At 34.9% G+C, this 14,055-nt stretch overlaps 1 protein-coding gene across 7 annotated transcripts in view; it reads right to left on the bottom strand.

Moving 5' to 3' along the window:
- The window catches only part of TBC1D5 (TBC1 domain family member 5), a 550,248-nt gene that overhangs the window by 208,655 nt on the left and 327,538 nt on the right, over positions 1 to 14,055 (bottom strand). For all 7 annotated transcript variants that reach the window (XM_032594665.1, XM_030328643.1, XM_030328649.1 and 4 more), the window contains 4 exons: positions 12,997 to 13,099; positions 5,796 to 5,884; positions 4,214 to 4,264; positions 4,048 to 4,117 (listed from right to left, as the gene is read on the bottom strand). In XM_032594665.1, coding sequence (XP_032450556.1) covers positions 4,048 to 4,117; positions 4,214 to 4,264; positions 5,796 to 5,884; positions 12,997 to 13,099 — 313 coding nt within the window. The remainder of the gene's footprint in view (positions 1 to 4,047; positions 4,118 to 4,213; positions 4,265 to 5,795; positions 5,885 to 12,996; positions 13,100 to 14,055) is intronic.

Genomic DNA, 14,055 nt, shown 5'->3' with positions numbered 1-14,055 from the left:
GCCAGGTCTATGAGGCCTTTCATTATCTGGCCAACCTCTACTCTCACTGTGCTCCCAGAGATCCTGGGGATGCCATTCTTTTACCTGAAATAGCCCTTCCCCAGTATTCCCACAGAGAAGCTCCCCAGTGTATTTAAAGATTTGGCTCAAGTGTCAGGTTCTATTTCATCATCTTCTTTACTACTACAGTATCCATTTCTACTTCTCTGCCTCCTAAACTGTGAGATCTCTAAAAGGAACATCATCTTTTCATCACTGGACCAAATTCAGCGGCACAAAAATAAAGAAGGTAAAGCTCTTGCCCTTGAAGGGGTAGGGAAGAGGAAGACTAACACAAAAAACTTAGAATTCCACATAGGAGCAATCACTAATCAGGCTGGTACAAAGTACAGAGGAGGAGGGGCATGTGTTAGCAGAAAGAAAAATTTCCTGGAAGAGGTTCCATCTGTCTTTCCAGGATCATTTCAAGTCTTAAAAAGAAATGTAGTCCTTTGTACTTCCTAAAGTGCATTTAGGGATATAAGACCATACCGATTTTTATGGCTCAATTAGTTTCTGTTAATTCGTATAGACAGGAGAAAAAGATACCTCTATATTGTGGCCATTTATTATAAAAATAACACAACCAAGACACCTTTGTCTCATTTTATATTATTGAGTATTCTCTTCAGATGATAGGGTGCTATAATTTTCAAAAAAATTATAATTCTTGCTAACATTTTTCCTGATACTAAATTGAAATAATCTGGGGTGGGGGGGGGCGGAATTCATGTTAATTGTAAGACACCATTCACATTCAAAAGATAGTGTTTCCCTGAAGCCAACTTTCCTTTAAAAATGAAGAAGTCAGGCATGTGGGTGGCTCAGTAGGTTAAGCCTTTGACTCTTGATTTCATCTCAGGTCATGATCTTACGGTCATGAGATCGAGCCCAGAGTAGAGCCCTTCGAGAAGGAGATCATGCCCAGCATGGAGCCTGTCCCTCTGCCCTTCCCCCACTCGCTTGTGTGCACACACATGCACGCTTTCTCTTTCTACCAAAAAAAAAAAAAAAAAAAAAAAGAACAATTCAACATTTCACTCATTTTAGTCATGTAGCTTTTCTTTAATGAAGAACCTCGTGTGGCTGAATACCATACTGTGTCAGGTGGAGGCAATGAGCTCAGGCAGGGTTTCTGTCAGTCACATGAGAAACAGATCACTAGATCTAGCCATTTTGTAAGGGTCTTAAATAAACATACTTCTGTAGAGATACAATCACTGGCTTTAGAGAGAACAGATCCTAAATTAACCTGTTAAAAATGTTTAACTTAATGAAAGCATGTAATCAATTTCCAGGTTGAACAGAATGAGTTGTCACTAAATCAATAGTATATGCAGTCCATTTTTCAAATGCTTAGTAGAGACTCATGAGTAGCCTAAGAACTACAGGTGTATATAAACTGTAGTTTGAAAACATGTCCCCTGTGCTAATACTTACAACAACATTTCTTAAATTCAAGAAACTCACAAGTAATGCTCATGATCACTTAAATGATAAACAGTTTATGTAACAGTGAAATCAAAAGAGAAAATAGTTAATATTAGATATCCCTTACCTTCAGGATTTAGAATAAAAAAATGCCATTTGCATTTCACAGATCTAATCAAATGGGTCAGCTACAAGTATCAACAAAACCAGCAATCTTTAACCATTTATTAAGTGGTACTCAAAATGCGGTCTACAGGTCAGTGCCAATTACAGGGATTCAGCGAGATAATTTTACACCATTATATAAACCAACACACTGCTTTCTTCATCAAGAAAGTCTTAAGGAAAGTATGTCTGCTAACCTAGGCAGCATACAGAGCAGAGAAGAACTGAAAGAGAGAGAAGTGTATGAAGCTCAAACTTCTTTTTAAAAAGGTGACAGGGTCAAGACATAGAATAAAAAGGGGAGGACGAAGAACAGATTTATTAGATGTGCTTTCTAGGAATATATTATCGATATATGCAAGTAATTAATATAAATCTTCAGAGGTCACATCTATATGTTTCTTGATAAAATGGATATCCTTTTTTGTGTTGTCTTAGCCATTTCATGAACTTGACTCAGTGATATCAGCATGAATGGGTGAAACTGAAAAGTGGTAATGCTCACATTTTTATCATTCAGTTTCGCAGATACTGTGAAACAGTTATAAAATACAATTGACCCCTACATGATCAGGATGCTTATATCTAAATGTATTAAAATACTTTTTGTTCAAAATTTTGATTTTTCACATAAGTCTGTGACTTCATCAAATCACCTGACAAGAATAAATACACTGTTCTAAAACACAGTAGTTTATCAAATATGCTTACAAGTTTCACCTCTTATAATCCTGACAGAATGTAAAATGTTGACATATTGCTGAAGAAAGACTTTATCACCTAGGCTGAAGGTCGGCAAATTTTCTCTGTACAGGCCAGACAGCAAGTATTTTAGGCTTTAGAGGTTATAGTCTGTGTTGCAACTACTCAACTCTGTAATGAGCAGTTGTAATGAGCAAGCGGCCATAGACACTACGGAAACCAACAGGCATGGATGTATCCCAGTACAACTTTTTTTATGGACATGGAAATTTGAATTCCATATAATTTTCATATGTCACAAAATATTATTCTTCTTTTGATAGTTTTCAACCATTTAATAATGTAAAAGTCATGCTTAACTCCCAAGCTGTATAAAAACAGATGGCAGACCAAATTGGCCTACAGGCAGTAGTCTGCCCTGATCTAGACCAAAGGCATAAAAAGCATTAGTTATCCATTTCAGTTTTTAAAAGATGGAATAAAGTGGCAGAAGAATATATGGTTTCTGACCAGAATGCAAACAATCACACCAACATAAAGCAAATGAATCATATAGAAAAAAATTTACCAAAAACTCTTAATGACATCCCTTGCCAGCATAATCGGCAATTTTTCCGATATCGTGTAATAACCATGAAAACACCGTAATGATCTAAGTTAGCATATATGTTTACTTAAAATGTCAGTTAACTCAGCAATTCTACTCCCAGAAGAATGCCAAGAGCACTGAAAACATGTGTTGACACAAAGTTTATACACAAATGTTCATAGTGACATTATTCTAATAGCCAGAAAGGGAAAGAACCCAAATGTCCATCAACTGATGCATGGATAAACAAAATGTGGTATATTCATAGTGAAATATTACTCAGCCATGAAAAGGAATGAAGCACTGATGTGTGCTACAACATAAACGAACACTGAAAACTTTACGTTAGTGAAAGGAATCAGTCACAAGAGGCCACATATGATATGGTTCCATGTACATGCAATGTCCAGAATAGGCAAGTTCATAGAAAGTGAAAGTACATCAGTGATGCCAGAGACCCCGGGGAGTAGGAGAATGCAGAGTATGCTAATGGGTATGGGATTTCCTTCTATGGTGATGAAAATACTTTCAAATTAGATAGTAAGGGCATTTGCACAATCCTGTGAATATTCTAAACTACTAAACTGTACACTTTAAAAAGGAGAATGTTATGGTATATCAGTTACATCACACAATAAAATTTATAGTTAAAAAGAATAAGAGAGAGTAAGGATAAATGGTATTGATGCTAAATGTATAAATTCAATAGTGATGCGTTAGTAAAAATAAGACAACCTATCTGGTACAAAGTTAATCTATGCATTTCAGTAACAACATGTCTGTCTATCAACTCACTAGGACAACAACAGATCAAGTAGATAAATGCACTTCATTTAAAATTTACAATAATTTTTAAAGAAGATCTATTGCATGGATAATACATATACATATAAATTTTCTCTTTATATGCAATTTCTTATACTACCATTGTACATCTGCCAATATTACTAGCAACATGGTTTAGATCCCCAATTCAATCTTATTCTGTAAGTCTTTTTAAGTTTTTGGTTTTTTATAGTAGTAATAATGGCTTTGCTTCTCTGATTAGATGCTGCTACTTACTGAAATCATTTGTTTCCCCCCCCCAAATATATTGAAAATATCTGTACTATAATATTTACCTTTTGACCATCATGCTCAAAAGTAGAAAACCAAGGTTCAGCAGTTTCCATAAGTTGTGAGAACATTGCACTAAAAATTAGAAAAATAATACAGTGTTAATGTTAAACCCTTATTAAAGTAGAAATGGGGTAAAAAAGTAACATAATAGAAAGCTTTTGTACTTACTAGGCATCATGTTCCAGATACTCAGGGTTCAAGAGAGTTTTCATCTCCTCACTTGAAAAAGCAATACAAGTAATCAAAATGTATAATGTTTTTAATAGAAGGGGATGCTGCAGAGGTTACCTTATTCTATACTCATAAGCCAACTTTCATATAATGTGTATATAAAAAAAATCATCTTTTCTAAATAAAAAAATCAATTCCATTAACAAATGAAATCTTCTCTTTCTAGAAAGATCAAAAACAAACTAGGTACCTTGTCTGTACCACAATGAAATAACTAATTGCTACAAATAAAAAATACAAAATGTGACAATATATTCCTTGAATGTGTCTGATCTAGAATAAATTGGTTACTTCACAATCTATTTTGTTTTTCTAAAACAAAACAAAACAAATATTTACTTACTGGTCAAATATACCATATGAAAACATTTTGTTCTTTTAACGGCTTCTATTTTTATTATATTTTAATACCCATTAATCAGTGACAGTACCTCTTTCAAATTTTAGTGTTGCTTTTACCTTTCAATGGCTTGAAACTGCTAAAGCAGCATGTCCAAATTATTTAAAAGTAATTTTCAATCATCTATACTTTCCTGTGGAGTATGATGTATGTACACATTTTGAAAAAGATAAAAACTGGCATGAAAATAGGATCACAATACTAACTTCATCCATATCATACTTTAGAATAACTGAATAAAGGGTAATTAAGATACAAGTGCTCTAGTCAGATCCAATAAACTCAGTAAAATTAGAGAAACTCAAAATGAACTAGAAAATACTAATCTATAATACAGTAAACAAAAGTTAATTTAACAAAGACTCTAATTTATGCTGAGCAAAATGGATGGCTATATTTAATTAATAGAAACCATATAGATAAACACATAAGATGTTATGTGTTAATTTTTTCTGTTCTGCATATGGATGGGTCAGCCTATGGAATCCTTCTGACAAAAGTTTATAATCTCACAGCTTCCATTCCCAAGATACTTCCTGGCTACTTCTCTGGGCCATCAGTTAGGGCATTTAAAGTTAGAAAACAAATTCTAACAATTAGCCCAGGTTAAATACAATTACTAAAGTTATTTGCTAGAAAGAATACATTAATGTATCTCAAAAACATGACAAACCATTTTTGTTTATTTATAGACTGGGGTTCTTTGGAGTACTGGTCTCCTATTTATGACCTGAACTCAGTCAAATCTGGTGAGGAGAAAGGATCTCAGATCAAGTTAAAGCTTGTGAAGCTTGTAGTGAAAGAATGGTTCATTAGAGGATGGTACATATGAATACTGTTAATCAATAGCACTTTGCCATTACACCAAAATTTCTTCTTCTTGATCCGCTACTTAAATGTCTTCCTGTGGCACAGATCTGTGACTTGCAAATACTATTACAATTACAAATTTGCCCATAGCCCATAGGACTACAACTACTAAGTGGAATTAATAATCAGCCACATGAAACACAACCAAATGTTTACAATTTATAAAAGTACCTTCAACGTAAAAGATTCTGAGGTTAAAATGATTACCGCAAGGCTTAAAAAACAGATGGAGCTCATATAAAAACTTGCCTTGGTTGGGCAGACTCACTGGCATGAAGAAAAGCTTGGTGGTCACAGTGGAGGATAAAGACTATAGGTGCTAAGAGCTCGTGCATGCCCTGAAACGTAAGAGCAAGACAAATGAGAGGGGGAAGATGCTGAGGGTCCACCAGTGGACAGAATAGGCTCAGTGAAATGCTTCTTCAACTGATCCTTACTGCCAACATTTCCATATTTTAGAGAAATGCATAAAATGAAAAGCTACAAAATGAGATTTTATTTACTTTTAGAATTTGATTCCAATTCAACCACAGCACAAATTCTTCTTCTTTAAAACATGGAGAACAGTTCTCGCTTAAATGACACAACAAACAATAAATTGGCATGGCAGACAACCTTGCACCTGTCAGTTGCTTCAGGATCTGTACTCATAAATATGAATTTCATTTATGCAAATTATAATCATGAGCTACAGTGTAAAGATCTGCAGTAAGAAGGGCAACTGAGAACTGTAGACCTAAAGAAATTATATCCAGTGTTTTCATTACATAATGGCTCAAAATTAGGATGTCTGTAGATTTAGGAAGAGCTGAAGTCAGCTAGCTGGAAATGCTGGATAATAAAAGAAACAATCTCTAGCAGGTATGACAGCAAACAAAGTTTTCGAAGTATGATTTTCAACATGTTTAATCTGAAAACGACCATAATTTCTTTCCTGTCTACTTCAACTATAAGGTTACTGTTCAATTTATTTAGTGAATTCACCAATTGTATTTTCTTTTTCCTTATATTGGTGTTACCCATGAATTACACGAATAGGCACAGAAACAAAAAAGCATATTAGCTACTAAGCTATCTCTAAAAATTCATTATTTATCCTTTATTGTGGAAGAGGTAAATAATTTGCCTTTTAAATGAAATGTTTTTCCCCCCTTAAGCATCAGAAAACATATTTAACAAGTTAAAAGTAGACTATATTCTTTTCTGCCTCTTAAAGTGAGTAAATTATCACTTTCCTTTTGCTTAATAATTATGGATGATCTTTTATTTAAAAAAATAAGACAAAACACCACCTTTATAGGAAATAAAAATAAAATATGGAGGCAAAGAGAAGAGTTTCACTGGCGGAAGCAGAGACTTCCCATGATGGAAGGGCAGTCGCACAACCCTCTGTACATCCTAGAAGCACCAGGCTATTCTTAGAAAGCTAGTGGTCGGGGCGCCTGGGTGGCGCAGTCGGTTAAGTGTCCGACTTCAGCCAGGTCACGATCTCGCGGTCCGTGAGTTCGAGCCCCGCGTCGGGCTCTGGGCTGATGGCTCAGAGCCTGGAGCCTGTTTCCAATTCTGTGTCTCCCTCTCTCTCTCTACCCCTCCCCCGTTCATGCTCTGTCTCTCTCTGTCCCAAAAATAAATAAACGTTGAAAAAAAAATTTAAAAAAAAAAAAAAAAAAGAAAGCTAGTGGTCAGCACAAAATAAGATGAAAGTGAACTCTATCAGAGTTCATTCATAAGTTATCACTAGCCCTGAATTAGGACTTTATGACATTTGTGCAAAATAATCTCTGATACATTGAATAGTTACTTGTGATTAAGACAAATTACCACACACCACTTCAATCTTTTTAATTAACCACGTCCTTAATAAACAAAACTTTAAATGACTATTTGATGATCCCTTAGAAGAGCATGGTAGAGATCCAGAAAAAAATGGAATTAAGTGCTGCTAAGTATGCTTTAAAATCATCATGAGGTGTTTATTCTCCTGGAATAATCTCAAAGTATTCCAAACACCAAGTGCCATAATTTAATCATCAAAGTACAAGCTACTTACTATAGTACTTGTATTTACTGTACCTATAGAAAAGGAAAAAAAAAAAAAGAGAGAAAAAGACAAGGAGGAAGGAAGGAAGGAAGGAAGGAAGGAAGGAAGGAAGGAAGGAAGGAAGGAAGGAAGGAAGGAACCAAAAAAAAGAAATTAAAAACTATGCTAGATATCCTTATGGTAATCTTTTTGCCTATTTCTGATCATTAACTTGGGATAAAGTCCCTAGAAGTAGAATTTCTGGGTAAGTGAGTAAAGACATTTGTTAAAGTCTCTGATATATACACAATTAAGCTGCCCTTCAGAAAGAACTCCCTCACTTTAGGGCATAAAAGTTGCCACTTCATACATCCTAACTTGTAGTGTTTTGTTTTATTTTAATCCTTTAAAACTTCATAGTCAAATGGTTTACCTTATTTAAATGCTAGTGAGACTGACAAAAATTTCATTGACCATTTTTATTTAATGAATTGCCCATTTTCTCCTAATGAAGTGTTTCCTTTTTCCTGATGATTTGTTATAGTTCTTTACCAACTCAGGATAGGAACCTGTAGTCATTTTTGTTACATATGCTTGTCCACATTCATCATTTGTCTTCTAATCTTGATGATATCTTATGTCACAGTGAAGCTGTATTCTTTAAAAATTGCTAGAGCTTGTTTTTTCTCAGCTTTTACTGGCATTCCATTGGTTTGTTCATTATTGACAAGAACTTTACTATTTTAATGACTTGTGCTGCAAAATATTCTAGTCTGCCATATTTTCTATTCTTTTTCTCAAAATTATCTTGTCTATTCTAATTAGAAGGTGCGCTGAAGTATCATTTAAATAAAATGCTAAACAAAACACTGCAATTTTTATTGGCACTGCATTAACATTAACTTGAAGAAAATAGGTATTTTAAAGAACAACACATTTTCTAGCCCAAAAGTTGGTAAAACTGCTTAGTTTCTCACTAGGTTTTTGTCGTTGCTGATGGTGGCGGTGATCTTCTGATTGGGTCTTTTCCCTCTCAATGTATTCTCTAACTAATGGCTGGTTTAACAAGAATGAGTTTTTGCCTAAATGCATCTTCCAACCCTCTTTAAATTTTCTCTTCCTTCTGGTTTCTGTGACACTATACAGAGTCTCCATTTGCTCATGCATCATTCACCTTCCAAATTCATATTTCAAAAACAGGGGTGCCTGGGTGGCCCCATCGGTTGAGCACTGGGCTCTTGATTTTGGCTCAGGTCATGGTCTCAGAGTCATGAGATCGAGCCCTGAGTCCAGCTCCATGCTGGGTGTGGAGCCTGCTTAAGATTCTCTCTCCCCTTCCTCTGCCCGCCCCCCACTTGTGCTTTCTCTCTCTCTCCCTCTCTCTAAAAATTAACTAATTATTAGCTACCTATGATAATGATGAGAACACAGATGTAAATGAAGTGGGCAAGTTCCTAACCATTATGGAGCTTGCAGTCCAGACATCAAGACACACAATAATAAAATAAGCACAGAAATGACTATATAATTATAAACTGTGATAAACTATATCTATGTGTACATACAAAAATCTAGCTCCTGCTACAGGCTCACCACATAGAAGGTATTCACTGGATGGTGACTGGCTGGTTAAATATCTACCTCTCCATATAGCAATGTACTGGTAAAAGTTGAACTACAATATTAGAAATGAAAAAAAGGAGAACATTAAACCATATATCAAATCAATAAGGGTGCTCTTTGTATAATGGAAATTAAGAGTTCCCTGAATATCATTAGGACAACCTTTTACAAATTCACTGTTGACTTCTAACTAAACTGGGGGTATTTTCTCAAATAGACTTGAAGAGATTGTTGGTTTTACTCTTAATTCTAGACTAGTAAAACCTGATTAATAATTACAACTGGCAAGTGTATAGGCATCTTTAAAGGAAAAGAGAACTATTTAGAAAGAATGATCATAAATTCGATATGCTCTAATTTGACAAAGCATAATAAAACACAATATATTGTCTAGTATACTTATTGGTTCCCGAAATGTGTATTTTGCTTTCATCTATACCATCAGCATTTCTGCTTGCTTAAAGTCTTTATCCCTGCTGGATCGTTAGTAGTCACTGCACTCCAAACTCATGCCAGTTGAACATAAAGGTAACGAAGTTTTCTTCATCAACAGCCTGTAGGCTCACAAAATTGAACCTGTTCTTTTATCTGCCTGTGTTCATTTAGCCCACCAAGCAGTCTTTATTAAAGCTGAGGCATCAGGCAGTCAAAGTTCATTAATACCATTTATATAATCTCTGCAGTTTCAATTAACTCAGCAAGACATTCTACTACATGATAACAGTCTCATTAATTCAATAAAATCCCATAACTATTAACAATATGGTCGATGTTAAACGGGGTGTCACCTAGTACAAAATAATAGCTTTAACAGCTTGTGATGAAACTCAAGGTTTTTTTTCTTAAATTTGATCTGGCTAAATATTCAGTCCTTCTTTAGCAAAGTATTATTTCTATGTAAAGAATCTATAGGACTTTAAACATGTACAGGGAGTAATTAAATCTTACTAAGTGACTCCCAAGAGTAGGTTAATAATACTTTCTTTTTCAGTAATTGATTGATTTTGTCTAAATTATCCAGAATCTGATCTTCCATATTCTCGTTTAGTTTTCCTTACAAATGCAGTGGGCCACATACATCATAAATGCCTGAGTGCAGTTATTATGTTTTGTTCCTTGTCTGTGGAACTTGTTTTCATTATTACAACACTTCCTTAGTTGACTTTTTTCTTCCACTAAAGAAAAATGAGAAACAAATGTACAACTTGGGATGATTTTATTATGACTTGGTTCACTGTCATCAAATCCTTTACTGTGCAGTATTTTCAAATATTGGAAAGAAGAAAGGGCACAATGAAGAGATACACTTGATGACAAAAGCCAACACAATGAGGAGAGAACAGAAAAACAGAAAGAAACCTGGATCATTGATGAGGAGTCTGAACTACTGAACTAATGCTGCAGAACCATTTTGCCCCTAGACTTCTTGCAAAGTGTGTTAATAACATCCTTAGACTTGAAGTTATTCTGAATGAGGTTTTCAGTTATTTGCTTCCAAAAATCCTACATTGATACTTATTTTCTCCTAGTCTCCTTTTTGATTGGTTGGTTGGTTGGTTGGTTGATTGGTTTTTGGTCTTTGAACTTTGTATCCCACATCAGGCTCTGTGCTGACAGCATGGAGGTTACTTGGGATTCTCTCATTCTCTCTCTCTCTCTCTCTCTCTCTCTCGCTCTCTCTCTCTCCCTCTCTGTCACCTTCCCTCTCTCCCACTCGCTTTCTCTCTCTCTAAATAAACACACTAAAAAAAAAAAAAAAAGAATCCATATGTAACTGGACCTGTTCTTAGTTTATTCCACTGATCTCTGTTGACTCCCACACTGTTGTTATACTGGCTTGATCACAGAATATTTACAGAATAATTGCCATTCTTTGCCAAATGCCTTTACCATTCTCCCCTTCCCCTAAATTCTGTGGCAACTCCAACATATTTAACAATGATAGTAATAGTAATAACCACCCCAACTACAAACAAGAACCCTTAGTGAGCACTATGTGTTTTTAACTCTACAAAGTCAATACTGTCATTGCCCTCATCTTACTGCTAACAGAACAAAGATTTAGAAAATTTAAGTAAAATGTCTAGGATTATGTAGCTAGTAAATGGTTGGTTGAACTGAGATTCAAATAACAGATATAAGCCCACACCCAATGCTCTTAACCACTAAACTATATTATTTCCATTAATTACTGTAAAGCTTTTGTGCACTAAATTTAAAATAACTGTGTCCAGTTTTTAAAAAGTTTACCTATCTCTTAGATTATAATTGGAATGCTAATATATTTATATATTAATTTGGGAAGAAGTGATATTCATTTTATTTGATGTGTTCTCATCCACAAACATGCTATCACTTTTCTATTTATTCAACCCCTGCTTTATATCCTTCAATAATATTATAATTTTCTTCATATAGCTTTTATACCTACATTGCCATATTTATTTCAAGTCACTTTCAAGTTTTGGTTGCCATTATAAGTGAGATATATTTTTTCCATTTCCCATTCTGAAAGCTGATTATCACCATGTAATTAATATAAAGGCATATTACTAACATTAAAAGCAAGATAAAACTAGTTCCCTTGGGTCTTCTATGTACATAACAACAAATACATTATTTAGGACCATTGTAATATGATTTAGTTTATTATCTTTAAACTGATCAAGTTTATTTCAAATTAAATACATTGTTCTAGGGGAGCCTGACAGGCTCAGTCAGAAGAGCACGCAGCACTTGATCTCGCTGTTGTGAATTCCAGCCCCACACTGGGTGTAGAGACTACTTAAGTAAATAAATTTAAAAAAATATTTAGGGGCACCTGGGCGGCTCAGTCAGTTAGGCATCCGACTCTGGCTCAGGTCATGATCTCATCATAGTTTGTGGGTTCAAGCCCCTCATCGAGCTCTGTGTTGACAGCTCAGAGCCTGGAGCCTGTTTTGGATTCTGTGTCTCCCTCTGTCTCTGCCTCTCCCCTGTTTGTGCCCTGTCTCTCCCTCCCTCTTAAAAATAAACATTAAAAAAAAAAATTAAAAAAATTTTTAAATAGATACATTGCTCTGATCATACAGTGTTTTCTGTTTTATTACACTAAAGTTAAGTGATTATCAGTTGAACATACATAACTTTTGACTGCTAGAGAATTTATTAATTTGGTTTGACTTCCCACTTACTATACATTTTGAGAATACATAAAAATATCCAACTTCGTGTATTTTTATTGGAACACCATCAGCTTAAGTACAAACCTAGATACTTCTTTATATATTAAATAACTAATTCACATTTCAGTGAGAGCAAAACATAACCCAACAATCTTCTGTCCTTTAGTAATGGGGGATGAATCAGATACCTGAATAACAAGGAGTATCATAAATTTCCAAAAATTTACAGGAACTTTCTGAAGTCGTATCACCAGTAACTTTTAAAGAGTGGAAGGACACTTGATTATTTTTTACACGGCAGGTCACGTATTTATAAACACTATTTATATATACAATTCTGAAAAGTTTTATTACTAGATTGGCTTCAAAGGTGCTGTTTATAAACAAACTCCCAAAAGTTGAAAGAAAAGATTGAACGCCTTACAGAAGACAATTTGGTGGAATGTCTTATAATAAGGAAGAAGCATATGTGCTTCAATGAGCTTACTTTTCTCACCATGCAGCTGACAAGCAGCTCTCTGATTGCTTTACTATTATGATACAACTTTGGATACAATAAAGGCTACATTATTGCTCTATCATTTGTCAAGCTGTATAGAAAATTTTGAGTCAATGGATGCCACCTGTACGATATTTTCATTACCTGTTTATAAAGCAACTGCTCGTTTTCTCTAGCATAACAGAAAAGAACATCTGTAAGAATTTTTCTCACATTTTCTTGTTGGAAAAACTGCATTTCAGGAAACCTGAAGAAAGAAAACACAGGATTAAAACTGACTAGCACAATTCCAAGAAATACCCTCAAACTCTCATCTCTAAGAGGCATCAAGGGTTACTTTATGTGTTAGTACAAGCGTGTATTTGCCATGCAACTAACTTACGCCACTGGTGAGACTGACAATGTTAAGGAACAAAGGATGAGAAATGATACAGAGGGAAACAATACCTTTCAACACCTAAATATTTCAAATGTCTCCATATGCTTCAAGTCCTCACACAGTGGATACAACAGTTCTTAAGCAAAATGAATCCTAGCCTTTGGGCCCATTTGGTTTTTAGGACCAGAATGTAATTTTGGATGTATCAGCTTTTTGAAGAAATCAGTATCTTTTTTTTAATGCAAATATCAGGATTTAAATTATTATACATGACCACCCTGTTAGTTTTGTCTGATTAAAATGCAGACTTCAAATGGAACAAGTCAGTCAGTATTGTTTAAATGTTCTCTGGATCAAAAGCCCTGCCAGGTGCTCTGAGGTAATGTCAAACAGAAAAAGGGCACAGTATCCACTTGAAAGGAGCTTACACTGTTGTTTTTAATGAAAGAATATACAACTGCACACTCCAAAGAACAAATACATAGCAATAATACACAATGAATATATAAGGGAAGAAATTACATCACCTAGGAGTTAACAGTCAAATAGGTTCAAGCACAAAAGATTTGAACAAAGATTTGTAGGAGAGGAGGAGATGCACTATCAGTGGGAAAGAGAAGCAGATCAGAAGGACAGATGAAGGCACACAAAGCAGTGAGTATTCCACGTGTACAGCACAGTATGGTAATCAGTAATGAGAAAGAAAAGTACTTCCATGAAGCACTGCCAGCTGAGAGAAGGACAACAAGACAGAAGAAGAGGTGGGCAGGTCCGGAAAGAGCTCTGAATGCTGAATTTACAAACGAAGACAAACAACAGAGTGA

The sequence above is a fragment of the Lynx canadensis genome, chromosome C2 (genome assembly GCF_007474595.2).
Source record: "Lynx canadensis isolate LIC74 chromosome C2, mLynCan4.pri.v2, whole genome shotgun sequence".
NCBI classification, from domain to species: Eukaryota; Metazoa; Chordata; class Mammalia; order Carnivora; family Felidae; genus Lynx; species Lynx canadensis.
Note: the sequence above shows the minus strand (reverse complement) of the source record. Positions and strands in the feature narration are given on the sequence as shown.